A 20,790-nucleotide genomic window follows, 5' to 3' on the forward strand; every position below is an offset into this window, starting at 1 on the left:
AATCCATCGTGCTTGGGGAATAAAAAAGAGATTTACCGTTTGTAAATAACAACGACGAATAAAAAAGTTATTGGTAAAACTTATCGTCACACAGCTGTCATCATAAAACGCTTCCACCCAGAGGGGAAAAAAATGCTCCTCAATACGATATTTTTTTTCAAAAGTTCTACATAATAAAGTTTTGTACCAGTCAGAGGTCCACACAGTTTGATGGTCTACTAACTTGAATATCCGCCAGAGTCAAAAAATCTCCACCAAATAAACAAAAAAGCTCGAGCTTTCAACCAATCTGTATTTTCACCCTATATACACTTGTTAAAATCAACGTTTTCAATCTAGTAGCGTAACGGTACAACATACTCGGAAAAAAAAAATGCAACAAACTGTCGCGAAAACGAATCAAAAAGTCAAAGGCCAATCGCCACAAGCACGTTTCATACTAAAATGAAAAAAAAAAAAAAAAAAAAAAAAAACCAAGCAAAACTTTTCCAAACTAAACTCCATGCACGCAAAGAACAAACGAAGCGCCTCCTTCTCTGGAAATTAATTATCCTCCCCTGCACGCTCAACAAGTACACAATAGTCCCCTCGGTCGGGCGCGCAATAATTCATGATCGATGGACCAGCCGAATCGAGCGGGGCAACTTTGTTTTTCCGTGGCTGCACGGAACGAGGAGACGGAGGGGTAATATAGAGGCGCACCTGTGGGGGCGATTAACCGGAGTACCAGTGGGGCCGATGCATAATGGCCGAACAGTTATCGCCGGTAGCCCTCTCTCTGTCTGTCTGTCTGTGTATGGCACGCTCAACTAGCCCCGGCTGTACTGTTGTGTCGCGCGCGATTACGCGTGTATAATAAGCGCGTCAATAACAGTGCGGGGCCGGGTGGACATTGAGCAGTAAATGCCCATTAAATGGGCCACTACGATCCCCCCCCCCCAAACCTCTATTATATTACGCGTGTGTAAAGCGTCCGTTTATTGTCACTTGCTGGTTGCGGTGTACAAGCGCTCCTTCCGTGTAGCCAAGCTTTGTAAAATTGAGTAAGCACCTGGTACAGGTTCAAGTTTGATGAAAAATAAAACTTGCAGTGGCAATCTTAGTTTGAGTTTTGAATCGAAGGAAGTTCAGTAGGACGCAGCATTTCCTTTTTTAAGAGAGAAAAAAAACACACACGCACACACAAATAAAGGGGAAAAAGAGGGAGCAATGTAGCATTGCACCGCCACGGGCGTTCGAGCGCTCGGTCGCTCAGTGAATGGACGGTCGCGATATTCTCTCGCTCGCTGGACCTCATTATAAAAACGACGTCAGCCGGAATGGACCGTTCGGCGGTTCAACCAGTGGTGGTATGGGTCGCCTTTACAATGCGCGCGATATTGCATGCTCTCTCTCTGCTCCCTGACTTGGAATTTTTTTTTTTCTCCTCTTTTTCTTTTTCATGAAAGCAGGGCACATGTAATGATCGGATATTTCAGGATTTTATCGGCTCCCCTCGTGTACGCGTTCAGACTTTATTGCATATTTTTTGTGTAGTGCTATTGATGCAACTAGTACAAGCATATGTGCGCTTGTCTTTTTTTTCTAAAATTGCCCAAGTAATCGATATTTTGATAAAAAATATTTTTTTTTTTTTTTTTTTTTTTTTTTAATACCATTTGGCGTTGTGCGTGTTTCATCTGACGGCGAGCCTGTACTTACCTTATTTCTTTTTACTAGAGTATAGGTGTTATTTGCTGACTGAAACAAGGATATAGGTTTTATTTCTTGTTTGAATGCCAATTGTACAATGCTATGTTTATTTATTTTTATATTTTTTGCACATATCGTGAATATCATATTATATTACATGAAGTTTATTCTTACGCTGTTCACCTTTACGTGTAACGAATCGATAGACCTTTGGTAACAATCGTGAATCAATAAATACAAATTCAAACGCATTTAACAATTTGTTTTCCCCCTTGCCTCCTTTTTTTTCCTAGCTCGATCTTTCATCGTGAATAAAATTTAAAAATAAGTGGTATGAACAACTTTTCGATCTTGAACTACATCAAGGATCACGCTTATTTAGTACACTTACGTAAGTAACCTACATATTTTTCTTAGAATGTATTTTTTTCGTTTGTTAATATGTTTTCTACATAAATTACAGTTACGATTATTTTTTGCTCACGCTTTATACATGCGCACCCATTTAATTTTCTCGTACGTGTCAATCAACACTTTATGATACTTCTCACGGAGTCCAACTCAACGAGATTCCAATAATGAATAATTTAATTATTTATCGCCGTACACTATTAGTTTTAAGATTTAATTACACGCATCGACTCGATGCTTTCACACACTGTGGTTTCATTAAAAAAGTTTCTCCTGTTAACGTGTGTTATCTTATACGTATCAAACAAATTATCAACACTATCAACATTTTTTTTTTTTTTTCATTCTTTTTTTTACATGTACAATTACGGTTTGAGAAAAATGTGCAACACTAAAAAATCTGTTTAGATAAAACTGGGAAAAATTTTTTTTAAATAAACATTTTGTTTTTTTTTCTTCCTTACAAAAGACGTTCCTTATCGAATTAATTCGTGATATTAAATCATCATATAGTTATTTATAATTTTTAGGGGAGAAGTATATATATATACGTGTTGAGTAGAAGAAAATTTTTGTTCAACTTTGGTACATAGTTGTATAAATGTATAAGGATGTTATGAAAATCATACTGAGAATCATCAACTCGGTATTTGCGTGAAAAAAATCAACTGTATACAATATTATAAGATCTAATAGTATAAGAAATATTTTTTCATGCAAAAACCGCATCATCAAAATTTAAATACTGCTGTGTGATTTTCAATTAGATACATCGTCTATACTTAGGCAGTACGTTATATATTATTTTTAATATGGTGCGAGATATTTTTTATTTCTTAACGCAGTTAGGATGCCCTGTAGGCATCACACTTCTCCCCTGACATAGATTAAAAAGTTATTTACACTGCACGTTGCGAAAGAAAAATTTAAAAATAAATCACACACACACACATACACATACAGACACTCTTTTGACATAATTGCTGGATATTTTTACATTTTTCTGCTTTTGAACGCGTTCACGCCTTATCCGAGTAACCATTGAGACCAATACAACACATCCTTTGGCACTGTTCTTTCTGTTCTTTACTGTACTCTAATAATAACTCAGACAGAATAAAAAAGCACAAAAAATTCGTCCATTCTTCCGTAAACAAATAAACAGTGCACACAAGGCGCTAATTAAATGATGACGAGCTGTCACTGCACTGCATTATTTATATAAACATGCGCGTCCACGCTCGCACTACGCTATTTAGAACCGTACGATTTACGAGCACCCTCGCACGCGTGTATAGTTGTAGTAGCAGTTGCCAGCTATGCGTGACGTCAGCGGTGATCTTTGCAAATTGACGTAATGCGTGCTCGCGCCCCTCCCGTCACCCCAAGCGTGAAAAAAGCGCCCCCCCCCCTGTCACTACCGCTCCCTTAACATCACGAGTTATTTCGCGCGAAGGGCGAGGGAGGGAAAAAAATGCACTTCAGTCTGCCTCTTTTCCTTTCTCTTTTGTCTGCTCGAAATACACATACTCCGACGACGTTCGTGTCGTTACACTCCCAACAACCACCTCTTTTCTCATGGTTCATTACACTATTTTTGTTCGGAGGCAAGCGCGTGTATGCAAAAACTGTGGAGCTACGCTCCTTCTCTTGAAGGTACTTTTTTTCATTGGATTGAAAAAAAAAAAAAAAAAAAAAAAAAAAAAAAAGAGAATAAACAGGGGGATGAACCCATCGTGTCTCTCCAAGAACCTCCGGGGATCGGCTGTCTGTGGACCTTCTTTCGCGAAACGTTGTCCCTGATGAATAAGAAAAGCACGTGTACGTGTATCACCGTGAACGAGAGCACGAAATTTTTTCGAGAGACAATCCGTAAATCGAGCTTTTTATATCTGCTTCTTCGCTTCGCTACTTGGATGCGTGCCCCCTTTTTCTTTTTTTTTTTTTTTTTTTTTTTTTAACGAGAATTCCTCTTTTTCCTCAACGATCCATACGTAAAATTAAACTTTTACGGTATCGTGATTGTATTTTCAAGAAATAATGGTATCGGAATGAGGTTTCATCGACTCAAAATTGTTACATCAGTGCTTCTTGGGATGATGGTTTTATACCTTTATTTGTGGTAATTTTTATTTGTTTCATGCAAGGTAGACGTGAAATACATCACGCGAGTAAATTGAGTAGAATAAATGATTGTCTTGCAGCTTATTGCCGGTGAAAATATTCGCTGCGTAGAAAACACAATTTTAGTCACGACGTACGTGTAAAACATGCGCACACACTAACGCAAAAGAAGTACCACTCTGGATATGATCCGTATGAATTTTTTTCCCCCGAGCCGTCGATTCTTTTTTTTTTTTTTTTTTTTTTTTTGCTTCTCGTTGTCATCTCTTCGTAATCGGGGTGGAGGGTAGGGAGGTGGAAAAAAAGAAGGACAGTGTTTTACATCCCTCGGGCTGGAATGAAATTTCACTCTTGGATTAACTTACGTGCACGTGCATGATGAGAAACTGGGGGGGAGTTTCCGAGGAAGCTTTGAGTGTTTATAGGTGACAAGAAAAAAAGAAAGATATACCACCGTCTCTGCTATTTATGTTACATAGAGAAACTGTTGAAGGTATTTTTATACAATTTTATGGCTGTGGAATATAATTTTCCTTACTCGATTTTGAAATGAAAACGAAACATGCTCACGTTTGGATGATTCAACATAATTGCGTTTTTCCTATCTGAAAAGCTTTTTTTTTACTAGTAAACAGTTTTAACAATTTTCATTGCGTGGCTAGAGCAATCTCTTCTTCGGAAAAGTAAAACCATACGGCAACTTTTTTTACCAAGGTACTTTTTTTTTGCAGGTAAGAGAAAGAGAGCGCAAAACTCAGCGGAATATTCATATCAATCACGATGGCACGACGTTACCAGAAAAAATAATAAGAAGAGAAATCTGCTTACGTATATATTTTTCTGTTGGTTAAAACTCAATCACGTACGTCCGTGTCTACTCGTTTGCTTTTTCAGTATTTCCCTTTTTTTTTTTTTTTTTTTTTTTGATTCGTCAGTGTACACATCGTTTTATTGCCTTTTTCCCTGAAAGCTAGTTAAAAGGGGAGCTAGGAAATGTGCGTGAGTGACGGGCAAAACAATAAACGAAACAAAAGCACCTTTAAAAATTCGCCGACTTTTTAGACAAGCATATTTCACGTAAACTATTGTTCGAACGTACAGATGCGAATAGATACATCGTGAGCGAACAAATAAATATATGTTCATGTGTAAAAAAATTATAGCGTGCAGTTTTTTTTGTTTGCAAAGTAAAATTTTCTTCGCAAAAGAATTCAACCAATTACAAGCCAACACCCCACACCAACATCCATAAAGACCGCAACACGAGTGTTTGCCTACCGAACCGCGAACAAGAAGAAAACTTCACCCAGATACATGAACAGCATGTGAAGTGACCGCAAGGCCTATACTTACCCAAAAAAAACACAGATACTTTCCTACTACTCCTCTCGACCCAAGCACATTTCCATTTCAAAATCCGAGCCCAATCTCGTGATAGTGTGGTGTCCCCTGCACAAAAAATCCCGAGCGTCCGATTTAGTAATCAATAAATTCGAGCGTGCACGTACACGTCCAGCCTTGCCGAACCGCAGTCGAGAGGATCAGCATATAAGCGCCCCTGGAAGATCGGGAATATCGAAAACGGTCGTTCAAGCCCCGGCCCCCTCGTCCTCCGTCGCGCGGACACGTAATTGGATGCAGTGGTTCCTGAGCCAGCAGTGGCACAGCCATCATCAGCTGGAGAGCTTACGGAGTGGCTGGTGGCTGCATTTGCGAGCTGCGTGTTATAATATACCAGCCGGCGTCTTATTGCGGCGATAAGCTGCCACTGGTGGCTGGCTTTTCGAGAAATATTTGAAATTCTGTGTGGGGGGGTCGCATTGATTTTCTCGAGTGTTAAAGCCGAGTCCAATTTTTGGGGATGTTTGCCATGTACATGTTTACGATGAGTTTAAAAGGCAGCCCGTTTGCATCAAGTGCATTTCGCGTTGATCGGATGAATTTTGTCGTCGCGCAAAATTGATGCAGTAGATGATGCCTGACCAAACTCGATTCGTACTACTTGATTTGAAAACTAGGGTTCATCCTATTAACAGTTGAAGTAAATTTTTGAGTTTTTTCTGGCATCGGGTTTCGGTTTGAAAAACCAAAGGTTCATTGCCTTGAATTATTAAATTTTTGTCACGACGGAGCCGGCGAGGGTACTAGCTTTATTTTTAAGTCCGCGTCGTTGTAAAGAACATACGTACATCACACACCATTACTTCAAACTACACAGTACAAGATCGCACTGTAGTTCTGCTAACTCCAATCGATCATACATTTTTCAGTGGCAACTATACATTCGTTCATAAAATATGCGCCTCTGGAAACCCATACGCAACCATCGCTCCGTCTTACGGAAGATTATCGAAAATTCGTGCTCCAGATAATTCACGCATCAAACCCGTACCTATGCATAGGTATACTTTAGGTAATCTAGCTTTAAATATCAGTAAAAAAGGGATTCATCTTCCACGATACGTGTACCTAGGCTCCATCCCCTGCCCCCGAAGGAATTTCAACGATTCAGCATCTATACACACGACACGCTTTGCTCTCTCGAGTTCTAATGATTCGTGGGAAAACACACAACAAATCATTCCTTAGACTTACTTAACGCTACTTATGACTACATCATCTTCAGATGAAAAAGTCTGATCGAGAAGCTTATCGCGTATTTGGCGATGCGGTGAGAAAACACAGATATGTCAATAACTTTCACACCTCGTCGAACGCGCGTGTGTCAGATACCGACAGAGACGAGCCACGCCGAGCCGCATCGGAATTCGGATCATCGTGTTTCAAATCACTCGCCACCAAAGTACGTAATTTCTGATCCGGCGCGATCCCGCACATCTGTCACTATGATTCACTAAAAAAACAAAAAAAAAAACCATCACTCCGCATACGCCCGCACACAGGGCGTGTGTCCATGGCACTGCGAGGCTGCAAGGGGCGTGGAACATCAGTCCCAAGCCCAGACCTCCTCGTGGAGCCCCGTAGCTTAGCTACCCGCGTAGACGTAGGTGTGCTGGAGGGCGAGCTTAAGGGCAGTGCTGAGGGTCATGAGGGCCGAGCATACGACGATGGAGGGCGAGCTCGCCAAGCTGTGCTGCATCGCCGCGGGATTGTCCCCGTCGAATATGTGGATGACAACGCGGCCGGGCGTCGCGTTGCTCGAGTCGCAGGTGTAGTTGCCCGAGTGCCGGGACGTGGTGCGCGGTACCTCGAGCCAAGATTCCCGGCCCACGAGGTCCGTGCTCACGTTCACCCCGCGCTCGTTGTCGTAGTTCACCATACGCTTGTTGTGGTACCAGAACAGGAAGGACGGCTGCTCCGTCGAGTTCTTCACGACGCAGTGCAGCTGAAGCGTGCTGCCCGGGCGCAGGTAGCGCTCGTCCTTGCCCACTATCTCGGCTCGTGCCTCTGAAAACGAACGCGTGATTATCGTAAAACTCACGTTACTACAATTTCATAAATACTTGTAAGTCATTATTTCGAAAGGGAATAAATGGCACATGACAGACAAGGAAGTGGAATTTGTTTTTCTTTCGTTGAGTACTAATGCAAGAGGTGAAGGGTACTTAAGAGGCTGAACCCCATCTTTCAGAGTATTCGTCGGTACCGTTTAATTGGACTTCAATTTGTTATAATTTTTTTTTTTTTTTTTATGTCTACTATCGAAAATGACTAATGCTGACTTTACCATTTTGCATAATTTGATAAAGAAACTGGGCCAAAGCGATTCCTGCTTCGAAAGCATCGGCTCAGCTGTCCTTGTGGGGTTTTCATAGCTCTTGAAAAATTGAATCGGATATCAGTTTTCAGCTGCCATAGAAACAACGAAAGCCCCGTAGACATGTAAAAAAAGTCCGAAACACGAGAAAATAGATAGTAACCGAGAACTGCCATACGGGGTGGGGTGGGGGCACGTTTAGGTGCAGTAACCCAAGCACAGCTTAGCCCCCATTATTTTATCCGCGTATATCCGGCTTCGCAGTTTGAAGCCGAGGGTTTATTGGTCTCCAGCTGAAATAGCTAGAAGACACACGAGGACTGTTGGGACAGTTTAGGGGTGAGCGCGCGTTAGAAGAAGCAGAATGGGCAAAGGGGAGCTAAAGCTTTTTCCTTCCCCTCACCCGAGAACTTCTTTTCCAGCACGGCCGTTTCTTGATTCATGAATAATGGACGAATACAGCTTTTATTTGAGATGAAAGAAAAAAAAAAAAAAAAAGTGAGGGGCAGGGGGAGAAGTGTTGCGCGTTTGGAGAAATTAAATAAGATCGAGAGCGCGCGCTCGTGTGGGTTAGAGCTTTAGCTCGCTCGAGCCGTTTCTTATTGCGTTTTTCTCTCTTCTCTCGAGCGCGAAAAATGGGATACGAAAGACGACCCTCTCCCACCCCACCGTTAATGCGATTTTCGAGAGTCCCACGCGTGTCAGCAACAAATTAATTTCTTTGTCGGGATACAATGCCACCCTAAGCAGGAAAATCCTCAACTTAACTGGAACAAGGTTTCGTAGCGTTGGATTTTTTTTTTTTTTTTTTCACCCGACAATTTCATACGCACCCATTGGAGCACCCACTGATTTCGAGCACATCAGCCACTTCCCAATCGTCGAACCGCCCCGGGATCTTATTTTCCGGATAAAAAAAAGGTCATTCAGCAGGAGGTGCCTCAACTTTCTTAATGAAACGCTACCCCGAAAGGAGAGTAGCACAGCGCACGACCAACTTCTCTGTACCCGCGCGCTCGCAAAGTTTTCCTACCGCCGGAATAACATTAGTAAAACTACAAAGATACAGTGCGTGTAGTCGGGGGTACACGCACGTTCGCAAACCCCTTCATCAATAGCTGGCTCTGTCAGCTTTTGGAAACGCAGAGGGTGGGAGGAAAAAAAAGGCTTGGATTTGTTTGTCGGTCGAGGACTTCTGAAGAGGGGGGGATGCAAATTAAAATAATTTGCAAGTCGGGCCGAGATTCTCCCCCTTGAATCATATAATGGGCGATGAATATGCATCTACGAGCTCCGACGCACTCGTCTCTCCCTCTCCACTTTTGGTACCTGCACCGTGGATGGATGTGTGCGTTTCGGGGGGTCGTGGGGTAACCAAAACCCACGTCAAAATATTTTTTCGCCCTCCAAACGTCAATAGTTTGATCAAACTGTTTGGAGCCAACCACACGTGCCAAAGAAATCGAACGAGCCACGAGTGGGGTGTGTGAAATCCAAACAAGCTCGAGTGGGCTTATCGACCGATATTTACTTTGGAAGTCGTCGAAAACTTGGGCAACACGCGTTCCAAATGACCGATAACAGTAGTCAATTATTTTCACCCTGAATAACACATATACATTATACCTTGCGAGGGACATTGAAAGCCCAAAGGACCCACGGTTCGGTTTAATCGCAGCGATGCCGGGGCCAAAGCGTGAATCGTCGTGTGTTTACGCACGGATGCGACGGGGATATCTCTCCGGTATCGGAAGCATTGCAGCGGAGCGCGCTGGTGAGTAAATTTGCAGTCCAGCGCGTATGTTTACGCGAACATGTGTACGTCGGGAGGACGCAAAAGTGGGGCACTTTGGGTCGCATTCTCCTTGGGTGTGCACACACACACACGGGTACCTCGTCGAGGGGGGTAGGTGGGTGCACGCAGTTGCGCAATTTCTTGAGCAAATCGCCGGATCCTTCCATCCACCCTTCTGTCGAAATTTCGGCTGAGGCCAGCATCTGCCGCTACTTCTCCTGCTCGTGGCTCGAGCTTGTATCAATACGGTACGTATTTAGCGAGGGGAAATTGCAGGTATAAAACATTCAGGGGAGCGTAAAGAATGTAACGAGTAAACTTCCGTCGGTGCACACGTGCGAGCTCTCGCTATTGGCTTAAATTCCATTGGTGGGAGCGAGGATCGTTGGTTTGTTTTATTTTTTAGCGGAGCTGTACCTGTGGAAATTTCATAGAATTTTTTTTTTTTCATCAGAGCTTCCAGTTCGGCCGAGCGTTCAATATACAGATTCCGTACGTTATGGCTTTTCGGGGGAATTTTTAGTTTCGAGCCTCAAAGCGTTTCGTCCCGAATGGGTTTTCCCTCTGTTAATTTTCAAACCTTTTGCTCTCGGTCGGAGGAGCCGAGTGCCCCGAGTACCAAAAACTCCATTAAATATTCTCTTTTCTAAAAGTCAAATGCCATCTCTTCGCCCCGTACAACACTTTGTACCGCACGCCAACTTATCTCGGTCGCGAAATAGCGTCCGGAAACTCTGGGTAGAGCATCAGCTGAAACGAAGGGAAAAAAGAAGAAAAAAAAAAAAAACAGACGAACCACTTCTCACTGAAAAATTCAACCTGCCAATTGCGAGTTTCTCCTTTATCATGTAAAAATCCCTCGAAGAATTAAGGTTACCAAAACCGATCGTGCGCACGTGTGTGCACCGATGGAAAATCCCTCCCCCGGAGGGCAGGAGAAAGAAAAGTTCGACCGGATGCAAGAATAATAAAAGCCAGCAACAAGCCGCGAATGGAAAACTTTTGCATTATCGGAGACGCGCTCCAGGGGGGGTGCACCCCAACAGGCGGTGCTGCAAATAAAAAAAAAAAGAGTCAAACAATCGGGTGACTGGAATGAAAAAAAATAAAAAAAAAAAAAAAAAAGATCAGGGTGAGGGTGAAAGACCTGTCGGTGGAATTAAAATAAGTTACGCCTTCTCCTGGAAAGCGGCCGGTGTTCCACTTGCATTGTTTTCGCGAGGGACGGGGCAAACCATTCAGCAGCTCGGTCCTCAAAGTGTGTATACGTACTCCGTGTGGGTACGTCCAGAGGAAGGATGCAGCCCCTCCACTTCGGATCGGTCGTAGCTATACCTGCACGCTGCTATAGAGGTGGCCGGGTAGCCTAGCGAGGGGGTGATGCTTTCGCTCGATGCTGCGTTTGGTATTACTTATTCTCGCCACGCTCGGCTAACCTACTTCTCTGTTTCTCCACACGGGCTTTATTAATTTTTTTTTTCTCGCTCTTTTTGTTTTGTAATCCACAAGAAAAAAAATACAAACCCAACAACTATCAAGCGTATTGCAAATCTTAAACGAAAATGCAACACCTCTACCGTCGGCTTGTTTGTCTCGAGAGCGATTTCACCGATTTTTTTTCTTTCAACAAGTGGTTTGATTTCGTTGAGCTAACTAGCAGAAAACAATCGATGCTTAGAGTTTACCAACCATACGAACAAACGAGAACCCAATTATGACACCGTAAATGAGAAACAGGAGATTTGGAACTTGGAAGGATTGTGGGAAAACTATTTCCCGACCAAAAAAACAAACAAAAAACTGGTCTAAACTAATGGTCAAAAAAACCAGAAACGTCCATCACGCAAACCCTTATAAAACCGTCGATAAACGCGAGAGAGAATGGGAGGAGGAAGAGAGAGGGAGAGAGGAAGGGGGTCGTCCTAGGGAGGCTCGTTAAATAAATGATCGATCGAAATGAAACGAGCGGTTGAGGGGGAGGAGGGGCTCTGCACGCCCTCGACGCTGCTCTCTATGAATTAAACCAAAACTTCGCAATTAATTCAGCCCCCGAGCTTACACTCGCGCACTTCATTTGCAGAAAGAGCATCGAACCGGAATCATTATTAACAAGGCCGTCGGACTCTAATCGTGAGGATTAAGAACCCACCCACCTCCTCCTCCTTCTGCTCGTGCACGTCTATAATTTAATGAAAGTCCACGAGGCCCTTGATGTCAATATCGAGCCATACGCTGAACCCCCCTTCTCCCACTCGGGTGGAGCTCATACTGGCCGGATCTCTATATATCTATATACGTATGCCTACGGACGTGGTCGATTTAATGCGACCGTAAACAGCTGGTACTGCAGACATGCTCGAGCGCGGGCATCCTAATTGACTTATAAATGTGTAAACGCGCCCGTGAGAGCGAGGAAGAAATATAGTTTCTCGTAGGAATCTCAAAAATGGCACGGGTCTCGAGTGAAAAACTACACGTATAGGTATGGAGGTTTCAAACGAAAGCGCGGGTGGAAAAGTAACGGCGGTGGTGAGCTTTTCAAAGTAAACTCTGGGTACGCTGGTGTGACTCCCAGCCTTTGCGTATACTTTTTGAATCCCTCTTTTATTTATTCCTCCTCTGCGCGTAGGTGAGGGTGGAAAAGGCACGACCAGAAAGAAAGAAAAAAAAAAAAACGTTTTCCCCTTTTTCCGTCATTTTTAATCAACTTTTGCGCAGGTGCACGTTACACGCGTCGCACAGGTAGAAAAAGAACATACGCTTGGCCAAGTTTTCTCGCCTCAGCCCTTAATTTGATACGCCTCACGTGGACACAGAGTGGGCGCACACTTGCACGAATGGTTGGCAGGATCCCTCTCCTGTTACCTTCCTTCGTCTCGGCTTCCTCATTCGCGGTGACGGAGGCCTGTATTTTGGAAAATTTAATTGGATGTGTATACCTGACTCAACCGAGAATTACACAGCCGTTGCTGCCGCGGCCCCTTTTTTTCACCTTAATTCGTCTAACCTTGGTTTGGAAGGAAACTCCGACACGGCCCACGGAAGCATTTTTTCTTTTCACTCTTTGACCAAGTCACGTGAGCGGAACAGGAAGTTCGCGGTGTCAATTACAGCTTGCGAAAATTGTACCTCATGTGCGTGTATAAACACGCGCGTCATGGTCATTAAAACTCGTTAAAATCTCGTTTCGATGGACCCGCGATTTTTTCATGATTTAGTTTCTCTTTCTGTGAGCTTAGGCTTTGCGGGAAACTTTCTTTCCAATCAACGAGGAGTAGTGCTCATAGATCTTAAAATTTTATGCGTTTTTTTTTTTTTAAAGTTCGTCCACTTCGTTGATCTGTGATTGGATTGAAGTGTAACTGTGTAAACAAAGTGATGCTGGAAAAGTAACTTTTCCATAAAAAGGTTTTTGAAACAATTTTTGAAAACAAGTGAAAAGCTCTGCAACAATGAGTACATGACCAAATGGCCACAGTGTACATTCACGTGAAATACAATAGCCATTTTTGTTGCAACAAACAATTCGCTCTCGAGTAACGAGAACACAAAAAATATCAAATTACAGTGTACAAATAGCTTCATGTTTTTGTATGAAAATACATTAGTATAATTGATTCGATGTGTCCACTTGTGAAAGTGACATTATTTTAGATTCATACAGACTAAACTTTTTTCTCCCGTTCAAACACAGTGAAAAAAATAATCGATCACATCTTGTAGATAAAGGGATACCAATCGCTTAACTTATCGCGGGAGATAATCGACCTGCCGCAGACTTTGACCTAAGCGTTTTTTTTCGTTTTAGCTTCAAGGTCAGCTGCTCTTTGGTATATCTATGTTGATAATTTTTTGTCTCGTTAAATAAAAGTTGTTCCCATGTAAGTATTTTTTTCATGTCATGCAATTCCTATTTCTTTACGAGACTTTGGGGACAAGAACTTTTTCCAAAACAACAGCTATAGCCTTTTCTTGCAAAAAGAAAACATCTCCCATAACTATTCAGGAGTCTCTAGTTCATCGTAGGGTGCAGGGATGATTTATAGGCGAACTCTACGTACTATCGACTCTCATGCATGTTTGAGCCCTTATAAATTACCTACACACTCATACACGTGATATACGTTCCGTAAAGCTACAGGGATTCCTGTGAATAACTCATACTTTATAATTAACATCTTGTACGCTCTCCAAAATATATATTTTTATTCAATATCCATTTCGTGATGTTCATACTGTAATTGATTAAAACTCAATTTTTTTTTCCTTATTTTATTAATAAAATTTTGTGTTTTAACAGCAAAGTAAACACGTACCTTTCGCTTTAGAGTTAATAACTATCCTGAAACCATATTTTCGTGATTTTTTAATAACTTCACAGATTGGTTAATTTGTTGATCGAAAGTGGAAAATAATAATGGAGTGAAAACAAAGTATAAAAAGTGTTTTGTAAACATTAATGTCGATAAACAACAGCATGACGTAACATTGGGATTTTTAGTTAAAAATTTTCAATACAAACATTAAAAAACTTTATCGATTTAAAAAAGGAGGAAAAAGAAAAAACTTTCGTTTGATTTAAAATTGATATCGTGTAACAACTCGATACATCATTTTTCACGGGAAAAACTTATCGAGAACAGTTACTAGCCTCGTTTCGCAAGCAGTTCTTTCAAAAAACTCCCTCCTTCGGCTCAAAAAACTTTCACTCGCGAGAGCAAACAAATTCACACCCACATTCACTCGAAACTTGCCCATGTAGCCCCAAATCCATACCTCCATTATTTCATACGTGTGCGCACCCATCCCTCCCTAAAATCTCTACATTTGCAGCGCATAACAAGAAGATCCCTCCCAACTCTCTGCGAAGAAAACAGCGATGAGCTTGTATCCTCCGTCGAGAAACAAGTTGCTGTATTGTCCAATAACAATAATACCCCCCAGAAAGTGCCAATATCTCGTCCTCCCCCCCTTCCTTCCTCCCTGTCATCCCGGGGGTGATATCATTTCCGGAGTGGCCAATAGAAGCTGGCGTAATTTACAGCTCCCCATCCCCTTCAGCGTAGAAACACCAAAGAGGAAACGGGGAGGGGACGAGGGCCGTGTAGAGGTTGCACGAGAGCCCGGCGCTGAGCGAAAAACCGAGGGGAGGACGATTTCACCCGTAATTGAACAATTGGCGTTGTCTCATTAAGTCACCACTGCGTCGTGGTTCTCTGCATGATAATTGTACGCGCGCTACACTGGAGCCGTGGACTGGTCCTTGTTTTCTTGTTGCCTCCTACTGGGGGGGAAGCGTCAATCTCTCGGCTCGCATTTTGTGCTCAGCCATAAATTGTTGCCAAAGAGAAAAATGAGTGTACATCATTCTCCTTAAGTTGATTTTTTTTTTTTTTTTTTATTAGAGCACAAACTTGTGGGGGTGTCGTATGTTGATGTTTAGAGATGCATTTCCAAGTGGAAATCGTTTGGAGCCGTTGACATGATTTTGTTATCCTCGGCTCGAGTAACGTTTTCTCGCACTGGCGCATTAATTAGCTTGTGCAGGAATAGCGTAGACATTGATTGAACGTCCCTACTTTTCCGTCAGCGAAACGGAAAAAGAGATCCGAGTTGATTAATTGGGTCACATCTTACATACGTTTGACTAACAGTGCCATTTCTGGAGGGTTCTTTTGACATGTGCGCCACCAAGATTAATCGATCGTTCGTATTGACGGTAATTAAATCATCGATAGCGTATACGAGAGAAAATGTATAAACAATTTTTTGTGATATGTGTAACTTTGATAGTGAATTACAATTGCTCTGACGTTTCGTGTTTTGGTGTGGATGGAAATCGCGATAATTAACGTTGGATGGAGAAAGGCCCTTTTGGGAGTGATATAGTTTTCACTCCTACGTTGAACCAATGGAAAGTTAGTTTTGCTTTTGGGTCAAAAGTTTGCTTATCGCGACACAGTCATTCAAACTGAATCACAGCAAACGTGTAATGCAAGTCTTGAAAATCTGTAATTCCGTTGCTTGCAAGTACCTGTTTCCTGTGTACAAAGGTAGTAGGAGGATCCTAAGTAATATTAAGACTCCATACCTTGTATTCAACATTTTAATTACGAGTTATCAACAAGGCGTTCAAAAGCATTAGATTTGTGACAAAGCTCATTTCATTCGTTTGATTCATCAAGTACAAAATACTGTACTATGACTATTCTCAATTCAAGCTTATTATTTTTAATGAGTTTGAAAATTACGATTTGAAAATAAATTACCGGACCGTAAATCAACAATTTAATAATTCTTACAGAAATTGCACTTTTTAAAGACTATTAAATACACGTAACAAGAGGAAATTTTGAAATTTCAACAACAAACAGTGATCTCGAAATAATTATGCATCCGCCCCACAGGGACGAAAATTAATCAGCCAGCTTTGAAGTATCCGTACAATCAAATCGCGTTAATTATCATTTTTACTCTTAGTATTTATTTTTAAGCTTACAGTATGGCGTTTTTAGCACAAGTGCGCTGTTATTTTATTTCCTGCGTAACTCATAATTCCGTGTTGTCTCTCTCTTCGTCTCGGCGGAACTCAGCCATTAAATTCTCCTCTAATATTCGAATCTTCCGAGACGAGGAGAACAAAGTAGCTTTATTTCCGTCCCTCCATTTAGTCCTTTGGGTTTTAATGAAAAAAAAAAAAAAAAAAAATACATATATACCGACAGGAAGTAACATCGGAGCATTAACTTTACTCTCGACGAGGTGTACTCATTAAAGATGCATTAAATCTCAAACGACCCAACCATTACGCTTTGACTTATTTTAAAAAGCCGCTTCGACTTTTTGAAATAACTACTCGGTGGAAAATCAATATCTTCGACTGGCTATACATTGGCGAAATACATAATTATTCGCAGTTACTAACTTTGCAGGGGCTTATTTTCATTCGATGCACTATACCGGCAAGGAAGCGAAATAAAATTCAAAGCCACAGTGGCGTGTATTATTTCTCGGCACACACCGGATACATGAAGCACGTGCGAGCGCGGCAGGGATTTTTATTTTACTACGATACGGGCGCTGGACCATTGTTTCCAGTGCCATGGGCGCGAGAAAGAGCTGAAATTATTTTTTTTTTTACGGACGGCCACGAATTAATTTGCCGAAAGACCCCTCCGCGTACTAATTTACCCACGTACGCGGTAATGAAAGACCCTCGATGGTAAAGCATATTTGACGAAGACGAACTCTCCTCAGTGTACCTTAGATGGTACAGTTTTAATGAGACTTTGGCAAAGGCCGTTCGGCCAATTGCTTCGAATAGTTGGAAAATTAGATTCAGCGACCCACCAGAGTCGAAAATACCAGCTACATCGCACGTATACCTACATCGAGTATTTTATACCATTCAATATCTCGCAAATCCTCGCCGTCGATATATAGCGAAATAGCGGTGGATTATTGTGTTTTGCTCATCACCGATGCGATTCAATCTACAATTTCACGAATCTCGCCCTCATTGATGTGTTGTTCATCGTTAAATCGCCGTTTGCCAAATTAAGCATTCATGTGGTATTTCGATGTAATCGTTGTTTCACGAGTGTGCATAATACGCGTCAAACAATGTAACTCGAGTATTAAAAAATAAATATATACATCACTGCACGCGATGTCCTCGTTTGCTCGGTTTCAATCTACATCTCTTGCAGTTCAAAACAAAACAACCACATCGCGACTCGTCCATCCGAAACACCACCGTGGTATTTACAAATTCCGAGGATCTTGATTAAAATCCTTTCAGCATCGTCACGCCGTACCTTTCAATACGCCCTAATTATGAATTTAGCTCAACCAATAGCGGTACGCGTCCTCACCCGAAATGCCCCGGTATAGCTTTTGTTAAGGGGTGTATCTGTACACAAATATGTGTATACATTTTGGTGCAACCGCAAAACGCTGGCGAGTTATGCGCCCGTCGAGCAAAAGCTGCGTTTCCAACGGCTAGTCGGACGAGAGATATCCGCTATCAAATACTTCCATCTCGGTGCTCTTTCATTAAAACCGAAACGGAGGCGCCGAAGTTTACTCCCAGCTGCGATGCCTTTCACCGGACTCCCCGTGGATGGGGTATATCTCCGATACAAGTGAGCCCCGGAGGCGAGGGAAACTCTCGTCACCCGAGTTTCTTTTTACATTAATTTTCCAGCAAAGTTTCCCCAACTCGCCCCAGAGTTTCTTCTCCCCTTTATTTCGTACGTCCGACGCTGCCATGTCCTGCACGCCCCGTTTCTCCGAACTTTGGCTCGGACAAAGTGAACCTGCCGTTTTCTCCCGGGCACCGAAAGGCGAGACAAACAAGTTGGGCTCTCATTCGCTCGGGATCTGTCTCTCGTTTGGATTTTCCCTCAAAGGCCCATCGCGAACCGATGAAGAGTGGCGAGCTTCGCCTAAATTAACCCCGTGCATGGTGCTCGGGCGAAGATAAACAATGGCTTGCATGTGTGCCCCGTAGGAGTCCAATTAAGTATTCATCACCGGCCGAGTCGGCAGTGGTACCAAAGTAGTTACGCGCGGAATCCAATGCGCCGTAAAGTGTCGAGTTTCTGTTCGGAGCCCGTGGACCGATAATCTTGAGCGCCAGTTATTCCACGTTTCCTCTACCCACCTCCCTCTCACTTGTGGATTATCCCGGGAAACTTTATATTAAGCTTACCGGTCACTTTGGGGGGCTTAGAAGAGAAGGACCGTCGGGGATTGTCGGATGCGGAAGGTTTGATTGAAGGCTGTTCTTTTTTTTTTTTTTTTTTTTTTTCTTATGGGTGCGGCCGTGGTAATCTGGTATTTTGAGTGATCGACATTTTTGGATCACAGGGACAGTTGGGATCGGTGATTCGACTCGCGCACATTTTGATGAATGAAAGATCACCCGAAGATGCAGTACCTGCCCTGACAGATTTTTCATTATCCAAAGTGACTTTTGGAAGCGTAACATTTTAACTCGTAAAGTTTGCATGATGAAAATTAAATGCAAACCCAAGTAGGCAGTGTATATGTAAGTTTGTTAAGATATTTCGTAAATGACATGCGCAAGTTAACACATAATTGAAAAGTTTGACAAAAGTCACTTAAAAAGCATCTCCATACTCCACGGGTATTCAGTATGTCAACGGGAGTATCTACCTTACTGCCAGCCCTCACTTTGTCACATTTTCGTTAATTAACAACTTTACAGCTTCTTTCACGTAAAATAACGAGTAGGGGTACAAAGCTGGTGTACTTTGAGGAATCAACCTCGAGCCAAAGTTTGTTGTGATCCATTGAGAATCGAGACACAAAGGTGCAACCGATAAGCGCACCTCGGTACACTTTTATAATCACGCATTGCATTTTTTTTCCTCAATTACAATAAAGCTTGGTTAGAGATTTCTCCCTGAAAGTGCACCAGATTTGTGCTCCTTTTAATTACTTTGTGTAAAAGTAGCTGTAAAGTCACTAATTGATGAATATACATATGTTGAGGTAATTATAGGGTAGGAATTCCCGCTGAAATACCGAATGACTTAGCTCTACCACGATATGTAGTAATAATGAAACAGTATTGGAAAAATAATGGAGTGGATGGAAAAAAGTTGAAACTTCATTTGAAAGTTCGGTTAGAAAGGGCTGGAAGAAAGAAAATAAACGAATCGAAGATTTTTCAAAAAGTTGAGCTGGTTAGGGTGCGTATATACGTAAAGTCTTGAACTTCTAGGACCATATGTCCCTATAAGTGCAACAAAGAGAGTTGTATGTTCTTGCTTTTCAATCGCCCTCACAGCCTCACACGGGCTTATGGCTGGTCCTAAAAATTCAAGACTCCATGTATACACGCAGATTTGTTCAGTCATACTTCAAAGCGTTGTGTGTAGAAGAATATTCTTAAAAAAGCAGCCCACCCCCCATACAGCAAGATTTCGCTTTCATCCTATTGATGTGCACCCTCGTGAGCCAATCATTGTATTCAGAATAACGGTTAACTGCGTGAAAAACGCATACCCACCGTGGGTACTAGGGCTGATGCAGAGCAAAAGTTGAACATTAAATACCCACTCCTTACTTTTCTCTTTTCCATGAGAAGCGTGAGTTATCCCTTAATTAGTTGGACTGCCAGTCGTGAAAAAGCGCGCGAAGGCACACAACTCCTGAAGGGGTGTAAATAAATTTCACGAGCTTTTTATGGGAGGATTGCTATTGCTCCCCGGCACTTGCTCTCGTGAATATTATGTATAAATAATAAAAAGGAGTTGTTGCATTAAATCCCGACGGTCAGGACTCAAAAGTCTTGATTATGCGCAGTTTTCAAAACTAAAATTTCTTGTTTTTATGATAGCTTTAGAGACCAAAGTTTACATTTCAATGTTTACCATACATGTGGTATTTACCAAACGATATTTTCCAGCGAGATCGCGATCGATGATGAAAGGCTGAAAGGATGAGAGACCAAGTCGAGGAAAGTTTCGTTAGCCGTGTATCCACGTTTGATACGTATGTTTTGAATAGCTTCTCGTGTGCTGCTCAAAAGCAGCTTAGTTCTGTTTTTGGAATATGAAAACAACATTTGCTAGTTTAAGTTACAAAGAACCAATTATTTTGTCGCATCCATACCGGTTAGCCCACGCTGATGTAACATGTATACAGAAATCAGATTGGTCTAGATAAGTTAAGTTTTTTTAAAAGCGGTACGTTAATGCGTTTATCGTATATTACTTTCCATATTGTTATTATGTTAAAAATCTTTTGTACTACATTTTAGTTCGACGACTCACCAAATTATCTAGTAATATCGAAGCTTGAAAAGTATGTAGAGTAAGTTCGTAAAAGCACTCGGCCTTATATAGTTCATTAATGACTTAATGAGGCGAACCTAAGAGATGAAATTAAATAAGAAACTTGGTCCCCTCGATGTGCAGGGCGTTCACGCATTATGCAATTTGAATTTTACAAAAGCACAAAACGAAAGAAAAAGGAGGACACGACGATCGGGAGGAAAGTCTCTTAAGCAAGAAATTTC

General features: G+C 42.0%; 1 protein-coding gene across 1 annotated transcript in view; it reads right to left on the reverse strand.

The window, feature by feature from the left end:
• Window positions 1-7,091: 7,091 nt before the first annotated feature.
• Window positions 7,092-20,790, reverse strand: part of LOC106643904 (neurotrimin) — a 94,817-nt gene continuing 81,118 nt past the window's right edge. The window contains exon 6 of the mRNA XM_089594555.1: window positions 7,092-7,635. Within this exon, the coding sequence (XP_089450681.1) occupies window positions 7,214-7,635 (422 nt within the window). The 3' untranslated portion in view covers window positions 7,092-7,213. The remainder of the gene's footprint in view (window positions 7,636-20,790) is intronic.

The sequence above is a fragment of the Copidosoma floridanum genome, unplaced genomic scaffold (assembly GCF_036245765.1).
Source record: "Copidosoma floridanum isolate Cflo_tuat_1 unplaced genomic scaffold, Cflo_Japanese_pri ptg000021l, whole genome shotgun sequence".
Classification (NCBI taxonomy): Eukaryota; Metazoa; Arthropoda; class Insecta; order Hymenoptera; family Encyrtidae; genus Copidosoma; species Copidosoma floridanum.